A 20,374-nucleotide genomic window follows, 5' to 3' on the forward strand; every position below is an offset into this window, starting at 1 on the left:
AAATAATTAGAATGTGCACATTTCTGAGCTAGATTAACATGATCTTATTCCTGCCCCCCCCCTCTTTTTTAATTGAAGACTTAGAAATGTGCTGCTGCTTCTGTTTAAATTAAATATCTGTCCTCTGGAGAATAATTAAAAACGCTTGAAAGAATTATAATTGAGACTGGATATTTTAAAATAAATGTTCTGTTAGCAATATTTTGTTTATTGTGGAATATTGAAAAGTTTTCCTTTGGAATACGTCTAAATTGATGCTTAAGATGACCTTTAGGCTTTTTGATACTTTTCTTGCTCTGTTTTGAATTTTTATAAAAAAATATTTGCTCAGTGTGTGCATCTGTGTTACGCATGTTGGGACCAGTTAGCATGCATGTTATGCTATTATCAACTCATTGTTTTTATCTGGAAACGTTAAGTTTGGGCTGCTAACATGATTGTGTTTGTCTTTTTGAAAACTAGTTGTGTGTTCTTTTCAGTGAATCTGTTCTGCATGTATTTGGTGTTTTTGTGTATGTTTATTTTTATTTTAAATAGGGAGAACCTAAAGAAGTAGTTAAACCTGTGCCCATTACATCTCCTGCTGTGTCCAAAGTCACTTCCACATCCAACATGGCCTACAATAAGGCACCACGGCCCTTTGGTTCTGTGTCTTCACCAAAAGTCACATCCATCCCATCACCATCGTCTGCCTTCACCCCAGCCCATGCGACCACTTCATCACATGCTTCCCCTCCACCTGTGGCTGCTGTCACTTCTCCCCCATTCGCTGCGTCTGGACTGCATGCTAATGCCAATCTTAGTGCTGACCAGCGTTCATCTGCACTGAGCGCTGGTAAACCTGCAGTTAATGTCCCACGGCAGCCCACAGTCACCAGCGTGTGTTCCGAGACTGCTCAGGAGCTAGCAGAGGGACAGAGAAGAGGATCCCAGGGTGACAGTAAACAGCAAAATGGGTAGGTGGCCAAGGGTGCTTTCTGCTCTTACCAAAACTCTTTTTTGAGGCAATTTTCAGGAAACATTTAGTCTACAACCCCCCAAAGTCAGCTGTTCTTTGAAGGAAGGGAGGTGAAGTTCTATTTGCTTTGTTAACATTGTAGCTTTATATTATATACATATAGCACTTTGGGCTAGGCAGTTATAGGTTAATCCAAACCTAAATATGTGCTGTGACATGCTATCAACCCTGTAACATACTCTAACTCTTTCTCCAAGTCTTGGAAAAACATTGAGCAGCTGGCACTTATAATGCAAGGCAAATCTTGAATCTTTCTTACTCAATTTTTCCATCCTTTTGTCAGCCACCAAAAGTTTAAACAGAGAGGTTACAGTTGTGTCAGTTTATGTATCTCATCCTAAAGAGAGAGGAAGGAGTTTCTAAGAAGCTTTTTTTCTTAAAAAACACAGAAAACAAATTTAATTTTGACTCATGTCTGTGTAGGATACAATAGCTTAGGTCAGCTACCTAGCAACATTCTTTTCAGATAAGATTAAGCCAGAATTTAGTCTTTAAAAGCAAGTAGTATTGACAGAATAGTAACATCAAAAGATGCTTAAAAAACATCAGAAGCAAATTAGAGAATATTTTCACTGTAAAGATATTTCTAAAATGAATGGATTTAAAGCAATGAGTCCTAAATATACAATGTTTGCAGAAGTTTTTGAAAATCCATTCCTTTTAATTTTTCCCTTTTGGGGGTACATTTTTTTTAAAAATTGGTTGAAGTCTTTTGCAGCAGCTTCCATTTGTAGTTGGTCATTTTACTCTTTGGAATTCAGGGGCCATACTTGAAGCCCAAGTCATTTTTGTACAATCATTCTGATGAGATTTATTGAAACAAAAATGTACTTTAAGAAGGAAACAAAGGGAAATCATCTGCATGCATGATGGGTTTTACCAATGCCAGTTCCCAGGAAAAGATAATCAAAATAATTGCCTGGCTAGGTCCTTTCTGAGGTAATCCCTTGTGAATGTGAATTCCTGTACTAAAGGGGCTGTGCTCTCTCCAGCACTGCTGTCATGGCAACTTTGGGGCTGTGAAAAAGAAGGTGGAAGGGTTCCAGGCTTCTGCTGAGGGAGCGAGCAAGGGGCTGGGAGAATGGCTGCTGGGTCATACATCCGGTTTTGTGCTTGTGGGTGACTTTTTAAGGTTTTGATGTATATATTAAGGAAGGGTAAAGGGAAAGAATGTTATTTCTTCTTTCATGTGAGGAAGAATATGTAGTGTTGAGGTGGTTTTGGTTGTATTTTTTTTTTTGTATGTCTATTTTAAGACAATAGATTTTAAAGTAGTCAAAGTAGATATTCTGAAAGGAAAGATGCTGCCTGTCAAATGCTAGCCACAAAGATGACTAAAAGCAGAAGTTTGCTATGTTTATTAAATTCCAGGTTCAGGAGAAAAAAGTCTATTGAAGGAAGTGTCTGAACCAAAATCTTCTCTACTAATACTTGGGGTTTTATAAGAAAGTCTTAGTGAGCAAGAGGTAAAAGTAATTGAGGTTATGGAAAGTTCTACATTTAAAACATGAAAAATACAAAGTTTATATTTTGTTTTTTATAAATACAGCTTTGGTGATTAAACTTCAAATGACCTAAAGGTTGTTATTTTCAAGCAAACTGTAAACAGTGGTGTAGTATAGAGCCTCTATGGTGGCTTCTTAACATGTGATTATTGAGCACATGCCTGGTATCCAGCATCGAGCATTCAGGAGAAAAGGTATTTTTACATATTTTCATCATGAACAAGCAAGTTAACTGTTTTGCATTTACAAACTGATGAGTTTAAAAATGGGTTGACTTTAAGTGCTATCCAGAGGTTAGGGCAATGAAAACTTGATTATTCTGTAAACAAAGTGTGGTGTTTTGTAAAATTCTAGGACAAATTTACAATGCTTTTTTTTTTTTCACTACACTTAGGTTAGAGAAATGAAAATAAGTCACACACTTTACTCATCAGTGATGTGTCATTCTGAAGGGTACATGTTTTGTGATATTGATGAATGCATTTCCTGCATCGGTGTCAAACTGGTTTTCTGAAATCACTCAGACTTTTTACTTATTGTGTAATTATTAAATTTCCCATACCTGTAATATTACAAAAGATCTGCAACAAAACTCTTTCAAAGTTGAGAGTTGTTAACTTATTTTTTAGTTTAACAATAATTTAAACCAAATTTTGCCAGTAACCAAAAGTTTAAGAGTTCAGAAGGATGTGAAGTTAAATGCATAAGTTATCTTTTTCTTCAAAGCAGGAAGATTATTAGTTTTTAAGTGATTTAAAGTAGCTAGTTAATTTGCCAGTTTGATAGACATCCTACCCAAATTTATTTAAACGTAAGACACAAACAAGTGCTTATTAATTATGCATCAATACTGAGAAATAGTTATTCATCCAAATAGTATGCAATTTATAATTGTTGATATTTTTAGAATATTTCTTAATAACACAATGAAACATTCCTGTTCCTCTCATACATAATAATGAAAAGTCACTTTAAGAAATTTTTAATCTCTCTTCTACATACACAAATGATTGGTCTTGGCTTTATAGTTTCTCTATTACTCTCCTTACTCTACTCAGAGTAAAATGGGACTTTGTATTCCAAACTGGAAGGGAAGCTGTTTTGCCTCAAGTAGTTTAAGTGCCTTACTTTTTCCTTTTCCATATGCCCTTGCATTATCATGTGCCACTGCTTTCAAGAGGTAAGTCGTTCATGCATCCTTCATTAATTCCAATGTTGTTGGACTGCAATTTTCTTCTAACAGTTCCCATGTAGTATTTTGAAGAACCTGGCCTTGGAAGATAAAATAAAATGATATGGTAGTAATATTTTTAAATGCTTTTCTCTTTGCAGAAAATACAAGTGACAAAGTTAGTATCCACATTACTGGAGAGGAAATATGGTGATTTATATATGAGTAAACAGCATGGATGCCTGATATTTGCAAAATTAAGTTAAATTTTGCAAAACAGTAATTTAGAAACACCACAATAAGTTTGGTTTGCATTGCTATGTTGTGGTGTAGTGCTTTATGGTAATAAATAATAGTGTTAACTTTTGTCAACAAATAAATGTGGGGTTTGCTGTGTAATGGTTTAAAAGAGGTAACTCTTGGGGGAATGCAATTTGTATCGGTGAAGACTGTTAGAAGACTAAGGTAGAGGAGGTAACATAAACGTGTGTACCATTAGTAAAAGGCGAAGATAAAACTGAGTTGATTTCCAAATTCATTTAAAAAAAACAGTGTTTCCCAAGAAAAGTCTCTAAGAACTTTTTTGATTTTTCAGTATTGCTGGGAGGTGTAGGCCTCTTATGTGTCACTAGAAGATAAAAAGTTTATGCATACCTTTGAAGGGAGGTAATTATTAACTTATTAAATGTCATAAGTAGTTGGCACAGACATTGTGAATTGCTGTAGTATAACTTTCAAACCTTACTTTGGTGTTGATGGTAAATTGGCTGGTGATAACTAGCTTTAAAAATAGATAAAAACCACATTAGATAAGAATTTAAAATAATTATTAACTCATTAAAATTAAGTTATATATTGTTATGATTTTTCTTAGCATGTGCTGAAATTTCTTTATCATCACAGTATAGAATAGAATTAGAAATATAGAATTTGCATTTTTGACACAAAATAGCTATTGAATTATTAGAGCAACTGGATTCCACTATGGCTGTGGTCTCACTAATTGAATAGTTTAACGTGGTACACACAGAAATATTGCACACCAATGTACAAGTGAAACATCCCCATATCCTGATTTTATTGTTTGTCTACTTAAAGTTAAGTTCTTACATGCAAAGACTTTGACCAATTATGTTACAACATAATAAACATGTTGAATCATAAAGGAGAAAATGTGGGACTTGGAAAAATAAGCATTTAGGTTAAATGTATATTTTTAAAATTCAAGATTCAGATGCACTTGTTTATTAGGTATTACTATGCATTGGGCTAGATGTTTCTAACTGCATTATGTGATTTAATTCTCATTTAAACTTTGATTCTGAGAGCTTATCTAATATTCTCAATTCATGCAGCTTATAAATGATAAAGCTAAGATTCTAGCCTAGGTTCTTTGAAGCCATATTTTGTTGTGCCTTCCTCTGTATCACGTTTGTGACCTGGACTTATTTCTGTTACTTTGAATTAATATTTGTTTTTAATGATTATAAATTTGAGAATAAATTGAGTGAGTTGAGGATATGTGACTGAATAATGTACATTAAGTATAGTTGTGTTTGATAGTATGTTTTTTTATACTGAGCAGTTGGGGGATCCACCCAAACAAACTTACATTTGTATAGATTTTAGAGTGCCTTCAAATATGTTAAACACATGTCCTTACAAGAAGTCTGAAAGACAGAGAAATTATAATCCATTTCGCTGTTGAGGAAGAAGAGACTTCTGTAGTTTACACCTTGCCCAGGGCACAGGGAAGCTCGCAGCATAGCCAGGGTGAGCAGCCAGGTCATTGCTCATGTTGGCACAGATGCCACGGCAGTGTATGATGAGCTGTTCCACTTGGACACATTTTCTAAAGTGTGTGTGAACATATTTGTTCAGATTGGCATCTTTAGATTGAAACCAATCAGCCCTGTGCTTGCTATTCCTCACTACACCACAGAACATCCCCCCAACCAGCTTCATGTTGACTTAAAACTATTCTTAAACTTTACAATGTTTAATTATTTGTCTAAAATTCTGTTCCATTCAGGGGAGGTTATTTTGAAAAACTGTTTCTCTACTGTTTAAAATAGCAAAGCAGAGAAGAGGATGCTTTGCATTGTGGCTAAAGAAGAATAAATACTGATAACTACTGAGATCAACTTACTCCCGTGTCCCACCCCCAATTCAGTGAAACTCAGCCCTCTGTTGAATATATGAAACTGACTTTGATGTGTGGAAATTTTTAGCTATACTGCAAAGTCTTAGCATTAAAACTGGTAGACAGTTTTCTTACTACTTTTATAAATTACTCTGACTAAACTTGATTGCAGAAGGATTGATGCAACAATGTTTTGACAAACTATATAGAGTTTATACGTTAGTCTTCTCTATCTAAAATGAAATATGATCATAACTTTTTAATGATTCTATACTAAATAGGTTGAGTGAATTATATTTTGAGGTTTTCTTCTTCAGATGTTATTAACCTAATTTCTTTACTGTATCATATCAGACATGCCTTCCTGGGCAATAATTAGGTACTGATAATACATTGAACTATAGAGTGTCTACAAATCAGTTCTAAACTTAATGAAATTTGCTTATCAATATAGGCAGTTGTAATAACAGACAGGGGAGCATATGAAAATTGAGTGATAGCCCTATTTATGGTTCACTGTTCCTCTATTTTTCGTCATAGTTACTACATTTTAAAAACAAGAGAAAATTTTCAAATAGGTCATTATTTCTTTATAATATATGATTTAGGATAATTAATGTGAAACAATTACACTTGCTGATAATATATACATAAGTGAGAGTGAAAGATTTTTTTTTTTATTCTACTCTGATTTGACAATTGATTCTAAAATGATCTGTTTCTGCATAGTACATCTAAAACCCTAAAATTGAAAAAAAAAAAAAAAGTAGTGGATCTTTCTGTGTAACCCTGTAACCAAATTTAGACTAACATTTGTTTCTGTCTGTGTTTACCTGTTTATATTGGAGCATGATGTTTGTGTAACATCTTCATGTAAATTCATTGTTTTGAATTTTATTTCATTTCATTTCTTTCTTTTTTTTTTTTTTGGCCTCATTGTTGTCTGTTTTCCATCATCCTGGGAACATCAATGTCTTCTCTGTCACATGTTTTTTGTGTGTATCATTCCTCCTCCAGTAACCCGGGCACTGTGTAAGTACTTGATCAATGATTTCTCTTGGAATTTTTATCATTGTCTTTGTGTAACTTTCCATCTTACTTTCAGTGTAACACAATCAGCAGATTTTGTTAGTATCTTCTCGTTGCAAGACTTCTCAAATGTGTTAGGAGCCTAAGAAACATGTTTTCCATGCTAGAGAGCTTCAAGTGAAAATCAGTGGATGTCATTAGAACACCCACACTTCTCTGCAAGTGGAAAAATTTAGCAAGCTTAACCTTTAGAGAGTAGATAAGTATTAGAGACAGTGTATAGTGGAGTTAGAGTTGTAGTTAGGGCTCCCTCATTGAGTATTTTTTGAAAAGTTTGAATAATTTGCTAATTTTGAATGTTTATATTTTGAAGTATATTATTTGGTCTTGGTGGCTATGTTTATGTTCTTTCTCAAATATATTTGTAAAAATAAAATCATTCAGTTTATTCTCTTTTTTAATCATAGTCATCAGAGGTTAGAGTTTCAAACCCAGAAAACACCAAGTAAATATTGAGAAACTTCATTAACAAAAGGCTTTAAACTATGGCATACCTTAAGCCAAGGTGTACTGTACCTTTTCAAGTGTGTCTTGACTAAAAACTATTCTTAGGTGGTATCATTGTGTTATTCTTGGTATATTAATACAGTTGTTTATTTTTATAGACCAAATTTTTTACAGAGGGTAAAATAGTCTTACACCATTTTAGAGTAAACTATACTTACTGACTGATTACAGAGAAATTTAAAATGATAATATTTAGTGGCTAACTATAAAGCTTTCCAGGTAATTGCATAAGATGAAGTATTGTCTGTTAAAGAACTTGTATCTTCCAAAGGTAGTGTGTTTGTGAAGGTATTCTGTGCCAAGTATTTTCTAATTTTTAGAAATTTTGTCTTGAAGAATTAGGCTTTGTACAGTATTAGTAAAAGGTCTTTTAAATATTTCACTTCTGGAATCCTAAATTTTACTATAAATTATAAGTATTTCTAATTTTGTGTGTAAATGCTGTTTATTCTGTTCTTTATATTTGTAGATGACTCATAGTCTTAGAACATGCATTGTAAATAACTTTTCTAGTAATCATAAAAGAATACATTATGTGGTTAATTACTATGCATTACGTACTGTGAAAAGCACTTAACATAAATTTTTATATTGTTTATTTCTCAAAACAACCCTTTAAGATGGATGCAGGCCCCATTTATCAGATGGGGAAAATCGAGACTTGAAGAAATTACATGACTTAGATAACCCACACATTAAGTGGCAGATATAGTGCTTAAAACTATTAACTGTCTGACTCTAGAGCCAGTGTTAATATTAATTCTGTCATGCTTTTCACTGGGCAAAAACTGAGATAGTTTTTTTGACAGTGTAACTGTTAAAAATGCCAACAGTTACATGACTGATAGCACTGTGAGTTTATACCTAGCAGGTGTTGCTACTCATATCTAACACTCTTTGAGCACTTTCCCTGCTTAGAGCTTGTACCAGTAGTCTGCTAGTCTAGACTGAACTTCCTTTTTCTCTTCTGAATTTAAACTCATAGACTCCAAAAGTTGCATTTATCCTATTTTGGGATGTGTGGGGAGAGAAGGGAAGAGTATTTACTGTTTGGTAGATCTTAGGTAAAAGTGCTAAAATAATATACTTTGTAAATTCCTTAACATTTATGCTTTGTTAATAGAAAAATGAATGTCTTAGCAAACTCAGAGTTCTTGAACAATGTAGTTTACAAATTCCTTTCACAGGTATTAGTTTATTTAATCCTCAGAACAATGTTACTTTATATGATAGTCTTACCTTATAATTAAAAAAGCTAAGGCTCAGTGAGATTGTCCAAAATCACACATCTAAAAAAATCAGAGTCAGGATTTACATTGGCTCCTATTGTAACGCAGGTCTTCTTCGCTGTGCTCCCCCTGCCCACAACTTTATTTAGGATAATGAATATCTGTACACGTGAATGAGAAAACTGTAGAAACTAACAGTTTTGACCCTTTTCAAAATTGTGTCTGGGATTGCTGGTTTGCCTATACTAAATCATCTTGGTTCTTGGGCCTACTGAAGACATGATCATTTAATTTTGTGAAAGCTAATACATTTTAGCAGTATATTGATATTCAGCTGGTTATGAATGTAGTCCATATGTATGTTTTGTTAGGCATAAGATAAACAATACAAGTAATTTATAATTGTTTGATTTTAATTACTGTGGGCTTCTCAATTTCTTGTTATTTCCCTTTTTTTTTCTTACTCTTTTCTTTTCCTTTTCTTCATGCTGGAAAAATCTCTCTTCTGATGCCTTCTTCTGTCAATTAAAAGGAAAATCCCACCTAAACGGTAACCTTCCTGTTGAATAGATACTTATACTATTATTTTATATTAGTGTATAAGGCCTTTTCTATGTTTAAAAAACCTAGTCTTTTTTAGAAGGATACCCTTTAAAAAAATTGAGGCTGAGTATATTTACAAATGGAAAATATATTTAAAAAGGAACATTGAGGATTAAATATATAAATCATAAATAATTTGTCAGAGGATATTGTATCCTTAGTGTAATTTAAGAATTTTCAGTGCTCCTTTTCCTTTTTAACCCTAGCCCACCAAGGAAACACATTGTGGAACGCAATACAGAGTTTTATCACATACCCACTCACAGTGACGCTAGCAAGAAGAGGCTGATGGAAGACACTGAAGACTGGCGCCCAAGAACTGGAACGACTCAGTCTCGCTCTTTCCGAATCCTTGCCCAGATCACTGGGACTGAACATCGTAAGTGAATACTGAGAGATTTTAATAGATGAATGTTCTCTGCCACAGAAAGGTAGCATTTGAACTGATGGACAATGACTGGAAAACAGTAATTTTCCTGAGACAGTTTACATTTATATTATGTCATGTGTAATATGGGTACTGCAAATAAGGAACCAGCCCAGGAGAGTTACATGGAAGAATAGAATTAGTAGTAGTAATAGTGTTGCCTATAGTATAGAGCTAATGACAACTTAGCTCTATACTATGATATGTAGTTTTTTTGAATGGCTCTTTGCAACTTGATCATTTGGTATTAATTGGTATGCGTAATTGCTTAAGTGATTTTAAAGTTAAAAACAAACTAATATTGGATATTCCTTATTATATTTCAGTGACAGATTCCGAAACTGATAATACAAAGAAGGCAAAGTAAGTCCATTTTTTGTCCACTTTCTGGTAAATTGAATGCTTTCCTTTCATGAATGGTCTCAATTTGTTTTTTCACATTTTCAAGTATAATGGTATGGCATTTTGTCTTTGCAACTAGAAGCTAAGCATTTAACTTTGGTGCCCTTTGAGGGACTTAAATATACAATTTATAGATTTTTTTCAAATTAGTGGATATTGTCTGGATTTTATGCCTAAGGCTTTTTCCTTTAGTGTTGAAATAAGTGGGCCAAAGGATGTCTTTGGGGTGCTTTGCTAACACTATAGATCTTTGTGAATGAATTCTTGTGTTGTCTGTAGTAACTTTATTTTGAGTATAAAAGATGTTTCCAAGAGGCCTTATGATTAGTTTCTGTATTTTTAAAGGTGTTCTATCCTTAGAATCTTTGCTACTAATTAAAATAGCGCTCTGGAACTAACCTTTTATAAGGCATGTTTTCTGCATGAACTAAGTGTAGAAACTTACTTTTTCTTTCTCTTTCTTATGACTTTTCTATTACTTTCTTCTTTTCCTTTCTTTTCTTTTTTATTTTCACAGGGAAAAGATTCCCCTTCACATCTTTAGTCCCAAATATACAAAGTTACGTGACTGGCACCATGAAGTTTCAGCACGTGCTCTTAACGTACAGTGATTTATGAGTCTTGCACCCACCCCCCAAGCCAGCATGTACCTTTTCATTCACTTTTTTTTCCAACTTCATAGCAAAATCTGTATTACATCTGCCTTATGAAAAAGAGACCCTTTTCTATATTTTCTAACCATTGTAAAAATGAGGAAGTTGAACATATTTTGTGCTAGTTGGTAGCTCAGGAGAGCAAACTAAGGAACTAAATCTATTCAGTGAATTTACATCTGTTTCCGTTGTAAGGGTAGTGACCTTGGAAAGGGAATTCTTTTGTAAGTTGAATTTGGTTGGTCATTTCTAGCAGAGGCAGATGAGTAAATCCTGTCCTCATCTAATTTGCAAAATACTTCCTTTATGTTATTATATTTCCCAAGATTACTTTTAAGTTCATTATTACATAATGTTCAAAGTAGATTTTAAATTATTTGAAATAAGTAGATAAGAGAAGCAAAATAAAACAGTGAAGACTTTGTTACAATAGAGTTCATTATAGATTTGGGTATCTTTTAAAGCAGGAACTTTTTGGGATGGCTATTTGAAGAGAAGGAGGCCCAGATTTGGCTCCTAAAACAAGAAAGAAGAGAATTCTGCTCTTATTTGCAATGGGGAAATACAGTGTTCTTTGGTTTGGTTAGTTTTTTTGTTTTTTTGTTTTTTAAATCCTGTTTTCTAGCAAAGGAAGTATTTCTAAACTGGTGGATATTTTTAAGGTATGGACAACATCTAGGCATTAAGTAGGAAGATATGGAAAAGATGGCTTTGCTTTGTTTTATATCAGAGGAAATGAACATAAAAGAAAATGAACATGTTACAATATAAATGATTCTTTATGTGATGTCAGAGAAATATTTTACTTAGTGATATGAACTATTGTGCATTGCTGCTATTCCTAGGAAGCTGTTTTGGGCACTACATGGAAGCTAAAATATCTGACCAGAAATGCCTTATCTTGTAACATAATGTATTATATGTCAGATCTAAATTGAATAATAAATGCATTTTGAAGTTTGAAAAAATACAGTAATAAAGTTGCCTTTAACTTAGCTTTGTACTTGTTTTCTGTTTCCCTGAAGCTAGTAATAGTGCCATCCAAGACTTGTTACAGTATCACTTGGGTAAAATGTGAGTGCATGGAATGTGATAAAAGCCTATATTTGATTTTTTTCCTGAATTGTTATATTATTTAACATAACATCTAATAAGATCACTTAGACTTTGCACAACACAGAATTAGTTTAGTGTGAAAATAATTAACTGGAGGATCTTGCCTGACTTCAAGATTCCGTTTTTATTTTTTCCAGGTTTTTATTTATTTTTTCACTTCAACCATAGGCTAAGACAGCTGCTTGATAATTTGAGTAACTAATATTTAATTTTGTTTAGTAATTGATTACTATTTAGAATTTGGCATATCAAAGGTATTTAAAAATAATTCTCAGATTTATCTATGCTCATTTCTGCTATACTTCATAATATATTAAAATGTTTTTCTTTTATTATATCAGTTCTTCTTCAGATACTGATTGTGATCTTATGATTCTGCCATCAGTCCATTATTACTGTGTTTCTGGCCTTTATGAGAAAATCTGTTTTCTTAGTCCAGGTTTTACTATACCTAATAATTCTCCAGTGATCATAAAAGATGATATTTGAAAGAAGATGAAATCAAATTATGATGAAATTAAATGCTGTGGATAGAGTAAACATGGTATTTTCAACCATGAACCAAATTCTAGAATATGAGAGAACTACTAGAAAGAGAGTTTTAGGTAAATAAAATAATTTTTCCCTTGTAAAGAGAACATGTATAGATCTTTATAACTTGAAATAGGTGTAGTTGAAAAAAATTTAAATACCTTGCCTAATAAAAATAAAGTATTTAATGTCTTTTTGAAAGCATAGACTTAGATAAATAGAATGATCCATATTTGAGTATGAGGGTAAATGTTCAGCCAGGATCACAAAGGACATTCTATTTGACCCTGTCAGAGGTTGAATTCCTGTGTTCAATTAATCTTCTGGGACATCATATATTCCTAGCTTAAAAGCTAGCCAAAAATTGTAAAAGCTTCTTGGAAAAATATTATTCTAAGTCTAGTGACCTAATTTATAGCTTGTTTTTGTTTGTCTCTCTTAAACAGACTTTCTTTATCATAGGCTTGTTTTTAATGTAAAATTGAAAAGTTATCCTTTAGGGTTTTCAACCTTTTTTTCTTATACTGTTTTACTAGTTAGAAGATGGAATGTCTCCCACACAGTTAATATTTTTGTTACCTTGAAAAACATAATTTGTGGAAACAGAAACTTACTCATTTTGCACATATTACTATGCCTTTTACTAGGACTCAGATAAAAAATAGCTGGTTTAATAAAAACTATGACATTAAAACAGAGAGTAGTAGTTCCTTCTTTTAATCATATTTATTCAGAAACATAGGACGAATTGATATCCCTAGATAAATTTTGCAATTATTGTGTTTCTGATGTGTATTTAAGATCATATAAATCACAAATATTCATTTATTGCCTTCATTCATTCTTTTACCTGTGTAATTACCAAATACTTAAATGCCAGGCACTGATACGTACTAGGGATTCAGTAGTGAATAACAGGTAAATACATAAACATGATGTTCTGGGGTCATCATGTTACCAAAATAATAAAATACGTTAATATAAAGGAAATTTGGTTTAGGCAGAAAGAGATTACTTAGATTGTGTGGCCCTCAGGAGATAACCTAATTGCCATCATCTAAGAGAGGAAAAGAAGTCAGCCATGTAATGAGGTGGGGATCAGTGTTCAAGGCAGAGGAAATAGGGCTGCAGACCCTGAGGTGGAAAGAAGCATGACAGAAAAGAAAATAAGGCCAAAATGTGGTATGTAAAGGGAAGCATGATATAAAAACATAATACTTGTACATATAACTTATATTCCCAGTACAGTCCACAGCATTTTAAATGGGAAGTTGTCTTATTATTGTATCTAACTACTTTCAAGTAAAATTAGAAAAAATGAAGAACCAAGATGGTTAATCAACTTGCTTAAAGGGTACATTTACCTAGTTAGTGTCAGCCCCCAGCATGGTTGCCAGTTTAATACTTTTCCCATTAGACCCATTGAAGACCTATAAAAAGGAGGCATTTGTATACTATATGTGCAGAGAACAGAATGGCCTCTAAAGAGCACACAAAATTATTCAAAAATAAAACTTTTCATGTATAGAAATTTGGTATGTAATGTTCTATTCATAACTTAGCGATGAAGTTGACAATTTAGTTCTTTCTGTAAAAACCTGTCTAGAATTGTTTGGACTCGTTCTGTTTGTTTGTCCCTCTTAGGAAATCCCTTAAACCAAGAAAATATTTTCCATGCTCCTTGTTTCCACAACAGACATCAGCATTCCAGAGTAGCAAGCAAGGAATGATAAATTCGTGTTTTTAGCCTCAGATTTGTAACTGACTACTTTCTGCCCCTGAGTTTTCACTTCTTTAAAATATGAAGTAAGAATCCACGGTGGACACTGTGAAGCTATTCCATACACTGCTTCACTTGAAGCCACTGCTGCTGGCGGGTGTGGGTGGCAGGGTGCCTCCCTGGGGCAACCCCTTCACATGTCACTTCAGTTGCAGCTGCCTCCTCTTCCGAGGTTACAGCCTTCTTGGGGCCATCTGCATGCACTGAGCTGATTGGAGGGAGGGAGAGGTGAAAAGCCTGGTCATTTTGCCTAGGTGGGGACAACCTGGAGGAGCCATTCTCTCTCTTTGAGATCCCAGTTTGGGCCTCAGTTGCACAGGCTCTCTTCAGCAGGCTCCTTGTTTTTATCATCTTATTCATTCTCTCTGTCTTTATCACTTCTGATCCCTGCTCCTTAAATTTTCAACCCACGTCACAAATACCAATTAGGGAAATCACTAAAGTGAAAGATCAAGTAAGGGCAGCCTGAAAGGTGTAGGAAGACAAAAGGAAGATACATTTATTTTTCTTTGTCTTGAGTAAGGATGTTTATTGATTACACCAGAAGTATCCTGGGAGTAAAAAGTAAAGGTATTTAGACATATAGTCAGGGCTATATGAATGAATCAATAAAATGAGAAGCTTCAAAATAGAAAATTAAGATTAACTGAGTAAATGTAATCAACTCTTGTAACTGGTAAGCAGCATTTAATATTACTATGATTTTGCATGCTATAACTTTACATATGCAGCATTTTAAAATCAAATATATTAGCCATTTAATCAGTCACATAATACATTTTATTTGAACACCTCTGCTGTTTTCGTCACCTCCTTAAAAGTTGACCTTCATTTCTCTTCTGGGGGAGGTGTTGGCTGCTAAGTAGCCTTTGAAAGTGTGTGGGTGCTCATACAGATCTTAGGTCAGGAGGGTTCTGTGGAAGCACTAAGGATGCTAAATGTCTCATAATGCCCTGAATAATTCCATAGGAAGTCGTTCTGCCCAAAGTGTCAGTAGTGTGCCGCTGAGAATAACGGCTGAGTGCAAGTGCTCCTTCTTCCAAGATATTCTTACTTCTTTCTACAACTCCAGCCACATAGCCCCACCCACCTTGTACCACCTCCACCCTCTACAGTGGAAAGAACCTCACTTCTCCAATAACATACCACATAGTTTTTACCACTCCCTTTCTAATTTGTCTTAATTTGTCTACATGTCCTAAATCTCCACCTAGAATGTGAGCTCTTTGAAGACACAAGTCTTAGTAAAATAATTTAAATTGGAAATAAAAGGCATTCTGATAGGCATGGTATTTCCTCCTGGATGCAACCATAGCTATGTAAGTAAAAATCTATACATTCAATATATAAATGGACATCATATATAAGTATATAAGTATACAAATATAGAAATATACAAATTCAACTTGAAAGTAGGTGTGAAGATTTTAAGAGCCTTCTCTGGTAAACTGCTTAAATGAGAGATATACTGTATTAGCTCAGGCTGCCATACAAGGTACTACAGACTTGGTGGCTTAAACAACAGAAATTTGTTTTCTCACAGTTCTCAAGTTAGAAATCTAAGAACAAGGAGCTTTCAGGGTAGGTTTTTGGCAAGGTCTGTCTGTCTGGCTTGCAGATGGCCACCTTCTCAGTGTCCTCACATGGTCTTTCCTCTGTGGGCACATGAAGAGAGAGCTCTGGTGTTTCTTCCTCTTTTTATAAATTCATTGGTCTTACCCCACTGTTAGGACCTCATTTAACCTTTATTACTTCTGATAGGCCCTGTCTCAAAAAACTGTCACAGTGGGGGCTAGGGATTCAGCATATGTGTTTGGGGGCAGGGGTGATGTAGTTCAGTCCATAACATATACCAGCTCGACTTGACAGATTATCATCAAGGAAAAATTTATTCTGGACCCTGTTGGAATGATTGTTGTTACCTGTTATGGTGACTCCTTTTCTGCTTTGGACAGGTGTTTGTCTCCATGTCCTGTATCCCTAAACTGGACTGTAAGCTCTGTGAACACCATATGTGGCACTAGCTAGCATTAACTAAAGATTTTTTATTTATTGCCTAATTGCATATTTCTTCGATTCCCTAATTGTTGAATTTAGGGAAATTGTTTAGAGCACAGTATATATATATGTTTTAATTGAATATAAATAAAAGGCAAAATTTTCATAAAAGTATCAAGACATTAATATCTGTACTGAAGGTAAAGTGGAACCATACTAAGCAATCATTTTGTCTGTTGCAAAATATGGAATATTTATAATTTATCTTTCATTTTTCTACTGGTGGATTGTACTGTTTCATGCAAATGCTAGTTTGGTAACTATAATGTAAAGGTTGCCATCTATTGAACATAAGTAATTACTACACTTTAGTTCCTTGTGAGAACAGTACTTTAAAATTATTGAGACAAGAACCATAGTCCCTATCTACTGTGTGTTTTCACACACAAACTGTTTAATTCTCTGCTTAATTGTGGAAATGCTTATATACTTTCCCTAAATTAAAGTGCAAAGACTACCCCTTATAAAGATTTTTTCCATAAAAATCAGTACTTATAATATGCGAAAGTTGACTTTATTAATTTGGAATACTCCCTGAAATTCCTTATAAATTTTATCAGAACAGCAATGCTTCTCTCTCATGCTATTTGGGTAAATTCTTTCTAATTAATCTTTAGAGGTAAATTAGACATCAAAGTTATTTTGTTGAAATAAACCAGAAAATAAAAGGAACTGATCTTCCTACCTAAAACTCAACATTGAAGACACTTCCTGCAGTTTACCTTTTTTTTAACTTCAAAATAAATCACTACTTCAAAAAATTAATTAGGAGCATTGATAATAGGCAATCTTCTCCATGATGGAAAGCTTAATTTTCTATCTTTTGCACTGTTCAATTTTACATATTTTAGTCACATTGAAAGTGTCAGACGACTAAGTTTTTCACCATCTACGTTATGTGAGGGTGTGTTTATTGAGATAGTATGATAGTATAAAAGAAAACTAAAATAATTGGTCTATAATATAGTATAAAACACATGACAGCTATGGATATTTAGATACCTTAATTTTCCTTTCCACAGTCAAATTAAGGAACTCTGCTTTCAAATTACATAATCTTAAAAGGATAATATCCATGTCTACTGTTTTTTATTTCTCTAATTTTCCATCTATTAATGTGTGTATGTTGAGTGCTATTTGTATGTACAATTTTGTGATAGGTGTTCACCTCCCAGATGCACCTAATTACTTAATTCCTGAGGAATCTGTATTCATTTCATTGACTAGAAGAGTGTGTTGAAGCTAGGATGATACCTGTGCAATTTTTGAGTTAGGGTATACATTTACTGTCTTTGCACATACTTTATTCTATAACTTGATATCCTAGTAATTCTTAAGGAGAAAAAATATTTGAGTATATCTGATAATTTCACAAAAGTTCTTACTTGAGAATAAATTCTTATGACTTTAAGTACTATATCAGTGATTAGAAAATGAGTGAATTTGAGGTTTTGAAACAGAGAAGCAACACTTTTAAACAAAATTTGTGAACTCAAACTTACCCTTTTCTTAGAGCCATGGAATCAAATATCTCATTAAAGTTGGCAAATATCTTAGCAGGGATATTGAAGCAGTACCACATACATGTTAAGAAAATGTACACACAGCAATCATTTAAATGTGAAAGGTAAGACAACTAGTCAACATTAATTTAAGAGATGAAAAAGTGAAAAAAAAGTGATTTGTCAAGAGTTATTGTGAAATAGTAAATGCTCATTGTTGAAGATAAACGCACACAAAAAATATCACGCAAACCCAGAGATAAATACTGAAAAAGTTTTTAGTTTATTTATATCCTGTAGGGAACTGAAGCCCTAGGTAGAAGGTGATTCTAAGTGAGTTTTCTGTAGTCTCTTTTGTCAGTGACTTATAGCCCAAGTATTTAGAGAATTTCCAGATGATATTTGCTAAATAACACTATGAGCACTTAAAAAAAAAAGTCCTGGAGAATGAGAAAGAAAATAGAAGACTGGTAACAGGTAAATACAATACTGATGTTCAAAAAAGAAAAGATTAACTTCTAAACTAAAAACTAATTTCAACTTGAGACTACTTGGAAAGAAGTCTAGAAATCATTTTTAAAGCCTGGCAAGTGAGTGTGGAGAAAAGGAGGGCTGAATTGCCAAGAACCTGAATTAAGTTTCAAGAAACAAATCACACCTAAATTAACACATTTTGAACAGACTGGGAGAAATGTTAATTTTAACAAGTTATCAAAGAAAGGATTGTAAGATCCATTGAATTTAATAATGCAGTGAGGCTAATGATTACAAAGTTTTTAGATTCTTAACAGGTTGAAGGAGTTTCTAACCAAAGGATATTATTTAAGGTATCAATGAGTGACTTGGATGAGAACCTCCACAGTTTGCTGCCTAAATTTGTTGATGTTGTGAAGCAGGGAGATACAGTATACCTGTTCCATAATCCTTCAAAAATATATTGTGAAGCTAGGAAAATGGACCGAATCTAGTAAAAGAAAGAAAAGGAGAGAGCGAGAGAGTGGAAGGAAGAAAGGAAAGGAGGAAGGGAAAGAAGGAAGGAAGAAATTTAATATGGTTTTATGTAGTTTGAATTAAGTCATTTTGCTTTTCTGGGACATATTTGGTGCGGGAAGGGGGTACTACTAGCAAAAACAAATATTAAAAAGAGAAAAGCTACAAGAAAATAAACCCAGTATGAGTTTGTCATGTTATATGGCTTCTATAATTATAAGGCAAACAATAGTTCTATTCTACACTAGTAAAATCTCACCTGGCATATTATGTTTAATCCTTGGCATTAATCTCTGACAATTAGATATATAATCCCAAGAAAATCAACTGAAAAATCATGGGAAAACTGTCTTTGTGTCAGAGGAAGTTATATGAGTAATCAATTTTAGCTGATAACATGGGCTAGTTTCCTTGACCTAAATTTACCGCTCTGTTTTCTTCTTCCCTAAACATTATCCCTGTATCTTAGACCTTATGGTTACAGTGGTCCCTGCTCATGTTTATTATATATTGTACATAACAAATCCAGCAAATGCATATAAAGTACTTATTCTGTGCCACTCACTGTTTCAGGTGCTTGTTTTATAGCAGAGGCAAGGTGCTGTCATAGATTTACAGTTTAGTGGAGCAGATATGCAATAAAAAAGCAAAATATATATATATAGTTTTACATTACTGTGTATTTTATAAGAAAATAATATAGGCAATATAGTAAGTATAAAGAGGGGAGAAGGGGAATAAAGTCATTGGATACTAGTTAAGGAAAAAGAAGATATTTGAGCTGAAACGTGAATGACCTGAAGGAGTTGACCATGCAGATATGCAGGAGATAGGCTCTCCAAGCAGAGGATAGAGCAAGTGCAAAGACCCTGGGACAAGAATCAGCTTGGTGTGTTTAAGAAACTGAAAGAAGGCCACTGTGACTGGATCGGAGCATAGTAAATAAAGGAGTGAATGATAAGGGATTGAGTGAAGTAGTCAGGGGCCAGATCATTTATTGCTTTGTAGTTCATGTTAAACGATTTAGATTCTTACTCCAACTAATGGGGAAGCCCAATACAGGATTTTATTCATGGGAGTAACATCTGATGTGAGTTTTAAAAGATCACTCTGAATACTATGGAAAATTTTATTATAAGGGAGAAATAATGAATATGGGAGACTAGTTATGTGTATCCCTTAGTTCAGGCAAGAGATGGTAGTGGCTTACACTGTGGAGGTACTAACTGAGAAGGAGGAATTAGAGGATTTGTCTTTTAGAGGAACAGCTGACAGGAGTATTAGAATATTGATGGGGGGTGGGGTGGGGAACTGATGGATAGTGGAAAATTGCTAAATGTTAGTGATTTTGGTAAGAGGTTTACCCCTAGAATCAAGGGGTAAATGAGTAACTTGGGAAAAAAGAAGGTGCTTAAAATCCAGATTTTCAATATGTTATTCTCTCTGAAGTACATAGAGGAAATATTCCAGGCCTAAGACTTAACCTTAGAGAAATGTCATTGAAGTGAAGAAGTCAAAGAATTTAGCAATCAGGTTATTCATTGATTCCACACCATATTGAATCCATCAAAAAGATTGTTGGAATGGGATAAAAAGGAAAGTCTAACAACCAGGGCCTAAAGCAAACAGTGTTAAGACAGTGAGTTGGGT

At 33.7% G+C, this 20,374-nt stretch overlaps 1 protein-coding gene across 17 annotated transcripts in view; it reads left to right on the forward strand.

The window, feature by feature from the left end:
- The window catches only part of PDLIM5 (PDZ and LIM domain 5), a 211,458-nt gene that overhangs the window by 125,541 nt on the left and 65,543 nt on the right, over positions 1-20,374 (forward strand). For 5 of the 17 annotated variants that reach the window (XM_057502450.1, XM_057502452.1, XM_057502456.1 and 2 more), the window contains exons 5-9: positions 538-956; positions 6,855-6,869; positions 9,195-9,212; positions 9,472-9,644; positions 10,019-10,055. In XM_057502450.1, the coding sequence (XP_057358433.1) occupies positions 538-956; positions 6,855-6,869; positions 9,195-9,212; positions 9,472-9,644; positions 10,019-10,055 (662 nt within the window). Of the gene's footprint in view, positions 1-537; positions 957-3,855; positions 3,873-6,854; positions 6,870-9,194; positions 9,213-9,471; positions 9,645-10,018; positions 10,056-10,611; positions 11,744-20,374 lie in introns of those variants that run through there. The other 12 variants (XM_036914092.2, XM_036914097.2, XM_057502454.1 and 9 more) reach the window with 9 other exon arrangements.

This window comes from Manis pentadactyla, chromosome 5 (genome assembly GCF_030020395.1).
Source record: "Manis pentadactyla isolate mManPen7 chromosome 5, mManPen7.hap1, whole genome shotgun sequence".
In the NCBI taxonomy this organism is placed as follows: Eukaryota; Metazoa; Chordata; class Mammalia; order Pholidota; family Manidae; genus Manis; species Manis pentadactyla.